The sequence below is a fragment of the Geospiza fortis genome, unplaced genomic scaffold (assembly GCF_000277835.1).
Source record: "Geospiza fortis unplaced genomic scaffold, GeoFor_1.0 scaffold1, whole genome shotgun sequence".
Lineage (NCBI taxonomy): Eukaryota > Metazoa > Chordata > Aves > Passeriformes > Thraupidae > Geospiza > Geospiza fortis.
This window is the reverse complement of record NW_005054320.1, coordinates 5,574,489-5,578,944: the sequence shown is the minus strand read 5'-3', so window position 1 is coordinate 5,578,944 and position 4,456 is coordinate 5,574,489. Positions and strand designations below refer to the sequence as shown.

Genomic DNA, 4,456 nt, shown 5'->3' with positions numbered 1-4,456 from the left:
AGGTGCAGTTGGATGTGTCTGGAAACGAGCCTCGACTACAGTGCAGCACAAGGACAGCCCAACAAGGTGCCCTGGGAGCCACTGGGGAGGGGGTCAGCTCTGGCCAGGATGTTCTGAGCAGCAGCTGGACCTTCAGGGGTCCCTCCTCACCCACACCTTTGGGTCTTAGTGAGAAGCCCAGTGCTAAGGCTCTTGAAAGCTGAAATGTTAGGGAGGGTAACAGGGCCTTTTTTCCCCCTCTTCTTTTTTTTGCCAGCATCTGACAACCAACACTGATTTTGCAACTTCACTGCAGCGGGCCTCAGGCACTGACCAAAATGTTTAAGGAAGTGTAATGCCCGAGTCAAGGAAGTGTCACGCCTGGGTGGACTGAGTGTCATTTCTGCATCGCTTCTCAGTCATCATCAGATCCAGTAACACACATCCCACCTTTGTTTCTTCCTCCCCTAGTGCTACTCATCATCTCCCCTTCCCAACTGGGATCACCTCACGCCCAGTTGCATCAATTCAACTGTTAGCATGGGCAGACTCCAACAATTGGAAGACTTTATTATTATTTTTAATCATCTCCAACTCGGGGTTCCACAGTAGAGTGTCCAAGACAAAGTGAAAGTTGCCACCCTCAACTTCTCATTTTTTCCCTCCCTAGTGCTTTCTGTTTTATTTTATATTTATAAAATATATTGTTCAGTACATGAGGTAAGCAACCCAGCTTTAAAACACCACCTTAAAAAACCAAAAATTTATGAGGAAAGAGGGATGACAACATGGAGTTTTAATTGCAGAGCCTTTCAGTGCTGTGGTTTAGTGATCCTTTGCAGAGACAGACACATATCTAAGAGGGGCACAGGCCAGTAGTTCAGGAACAGTGCTTGAAGCATCTCCAGCTTGCTTTAGCATAAGAGCACTAGGAGCAATGAATAGTTAGGACTTCATGGTGACTGCCCACATGCAAAAGGCCAGCTCTCTCACAGAGTTCTCACAAAAGAGAGCCATACAGGCATTAACAGTAAATCAAAGCATACAGAAAAAGGTTAGATACTCAGAGGGAAGCAGCATGACTCACTTCAGCTCACAGAGGCAGCTCAGACCCCAGACAACAGCAACGCCTTCCTCAAAAGTGGAGGATGAAGAATCCATGATCAGCCCCTGCCCTCATTCCACAGGAGGCATGAGCCAGGATCAGGACAGGGCATGTGCCATGCACAGAGGTCACCAGGAAACACTATCCCTTGCTTGGCTAAGCAAGCAAGAAAATCAGTGTTGATTTTAAGAAGCGCCAGTCAGTGGAAGCCTGCTCTCAGTCAGAACCCAGCAAAGAGCCCCTTAAGGCAGGCCAGCTCTTCTCTCCACTCAATGCTCCATTTGCTCAAAGAAGCCAAGATGCACAGCCAAGGAAGCTTCTTGAGCTGTGAGAGCCAGTGCTGGCAAACAGTTTGTCACATTAAGCACTGAGCTGGTGTAAGGTGCACCGGGGCTTTTACACATGCTGTTGTCTGTGGGTCAAGCAGCTCTGCTTCCCTATTACAAAAACAGGAAGCCAGGGACTAACCCTTGCACTCACCACCACACCCTAAGTCAGGGTGGGGAGGCTGCCCTGAACCAGTTTTTGCCTTGAGAAAAACATCCACCTAAGACCATGTGGGGGCATCCTCTTATAATCCATCTTTATTTGTAAAAATCCACATATAAAATCTTCAGTTTCCTTTTACAAAAACATAAAGGCACATAAAACTACTCAAACTCTCATCCCCCTGGACTGATGGTCAGACACTCCCCCCCACCCCAACCTCCCCCTTGCTTTCTCCTCCAGTCCACGGTTCTTCATGTTTCCTTTAGTTTTCAGCTCACTCCTGCTCAGACACAGTTCTGCTCTTGCAAAGATGAAGTATGCACACAGGGGAGACGGTGGAGAGGTGGCATGGGCTGTGCGTGGAATGTTTTACAGGGACTTTTTAGTAGTAGGTCTCTTTTTCCACCCAGCCTGAAGGAAAAGGAGGGAGAAAGCAGAGTTAGTCTCAAGGCAAACCAAGTATATGAGGCTCATGAGAGCTCCTTTTAGGTTCTTGAAAACCTGCACTGTAGCACCTGAGCTAATAAGCCACCTGCCACAAAGAGAATATCTTGCCAAATTGATATTCTCCAGCTTTCAGAAACTCTTCCAGCTTTCTAGAGCTATCCAAGCATTAATCAGTCTTTTCCATCTACTTCAGTGCATCTGTACTTTTATATAATGGGAAAGAATGTAGGGACAGCAAGAAGGCCTTAATTTGAACTAACTGCACAATTAATGTTGAGGAAGGGAAAAATACAGCAGAATACAGCCCCAAATAGTGCTTAGGGGTCCCCAAGCTTTGCTGGGGTTTCTGGAGAACTCAGCAGCATGAAGAGGTGGGGAAGGAAACACAGAGATGAGCAGATTCTTACCGCCAGGGTTGCGCCTGATAATGAGCTTTCGGACTTCATCATACACGAATATGAGGAGGGAGTATGGGAAAGCACAGAACCACCAGGTCGGCCTGTTTGGGAGAGGAGACAGTGAGAACACGGCCTGTGGAGATGCTCTTGGCCTGGCACAGCTCTGACTTGATGGCACACTCAAGTGCAAGAAGGCTGGCATGACCTAGCTTGCCAGTTCAGTCAAGAATCCTCCAAGCCATGAATTACTACCAGGTTTTCTGCTGCAATAGATTAATTCACTTTTGGATAATAATTCCAACACAAGGTGTGTCATGGCACCTTTGTTCATCTCTGTACCAGCACCTCCCCACCTACCAATCAAGCAGTATTTCCTCTAAGTACACAACCTTTGTGCCCAGAGCCTTGCTTGCTGGAACTGTACTGTTTCCCCTCGTGATTTACACATACTAACATCCAGCTGCTGCAGGCACTGGGCAGAGGCCAGCTTTCTTGTTAGGAAATGCTCACACTTCAGCACCCAACTCTTGGAATGCAAGATGTACCAGGATTTTTTTTTCCATGAAGATTTCATGACACTTACACTTTGAACAGTCCTCTGGCTTAAGACTAAATTCTGCCATGAAGTGTTGCAATGCTGTTGAGCAACACTTAAAATGTTGGCACCTTCCCAACCATTAGGAAAGTTAGTGTGCATCAACTGGTCATCTGCATCTACGTAGCAGCTTTTAAAAGACTTTACTATTTGTTCTCTTCCCAAGGGATGTAGGAAAAAAGCACAAGACGTCATCAGCAGTTCTTCAGTATCCAGGAGTCATCTGGCCTATGAATTACACAATGTAACTGGCTTTCTTTGGAGGTGCAGTACCCTACCCATAAAAATACTCCATGAAATAGGTGCAAGAGGCAGCTACACTAGAGCACACTGGTACTGAAGTTGTATTGCTGATTTTTAGTGAGGCACTGAACAGGAGGCTCCTCATAAACAGTCCACACACAGTGAAGAAAACCCCAGTGTGCCACAGATCAGCAAAGGATCACTGACACCCTCTAGCCTGAACTCTTAAGAGTAGGTTTGATGCTCCACTGGTTCACAACTACTTTTATCCATCTCCCCACCCAAGCACTATTGTTCTGTGGTACAATCTGTTACACAAAAAGCATGATGCAACTTACTTCAGAGGGTACATCCTTAGAGCAACATCCATCCCAGGGCAGTAGGACAGGAAGGCAGCCAGAGCAGTCTCCTCAAAGAGACCAAATATTAAGATCTTGTTCCTAGAAGAGACAGGAAAGAAGTCAAGAACAAAGTACTTTCAGAGATGACCTCCTAAAAAACAACCTAGCTGCCACATGGAGTGAATGGAAACAGACATTCCAGTCCAGCCCAGAAGGTCATCAGGTGGGGACTACCAGGCCATCCATCCAAAGCAACTGCAGCGTTGCCATGACAGTATTTTAAGTCTCTTCAGAGACAGTTCATTATCAAGTCAACCAGCAATTGCTTTCATCACAAATTCAGGAGGCAGTTGGAGTTTATGCCATGAGATCTCTTGATGCACAAGATCAGGAGATCAAGGCTGTGTGCTGGAGTGTCCGTGGGCTAATGAGGTGGGCTAGCTCCCACAGACAATGCCAACAGACGCCACCATTTCTTTGTCTCAGCCTGACAACTGAAAGTACTACAAGAAGAGAGCACCCAGTCTTTTACCCACTACCAAGGCACTCTGGTCATGATTTTTGCCAAAACACCCAGACACTGCTTGGATGAAGGACTAGAGTGCTGTGTGCTGGAGAACACATAGAATTCAATTCTAAATCCTCCATGGACAGGCTGACTTACTTCATCCCCTGCTGGAAGACAGAGTTTCTTCGGGTCTTACAAATGATCAAGTCTGCCCACTGCACGACCACGATGCTGACAAAGAAGGCTGTGTGGCAAGTGAACTCCACTATTTTCCTCTGCTCATAGGTCTAGGAAGCAGACAAAGCAGAGAGCATTTGTTCAGACATGCTGCCTTTGCTCTCTGGTGCTCAC

General features: G+C 46.7%; 1 protein-coding gene across 1 annotated transcript in view; it reads right to left on the bottom strand.

Moving 5' to 3' along the window:
* Positions 1-531: 531 nt before the first annotated feature.
* ATP1A1 (ATPase Na+/K+ transporting subunit alpha 1) overlaps positions 532-4,456 on the bottom strand; it is a 19,216-nt gene continuing 15,291 nt past the window's right edge. The window contains exons 19-22 of the mRNA XM_005420571.3: positions 4,262-4,392; positions 3,595-3,696; positions 2,428-2,519; positions 532-1,984 (exon numbers count right to left, since the gene is read on the bottom strand). Coding sequence (XP_005420628.1) covers positions 1,956-1,984; positions 2,428-2,519; positions 3,595-3,696; positions 4,262-4,392 — 354 coding nt within the window. The 3' untranslated portion in view covers positions 532-1,955. The remainder of the gene's footprint in view (positions 1,985-2,427; positions 2,520-3,594; positions 3,697-4,261; positions 4,393-4,456) is intronic.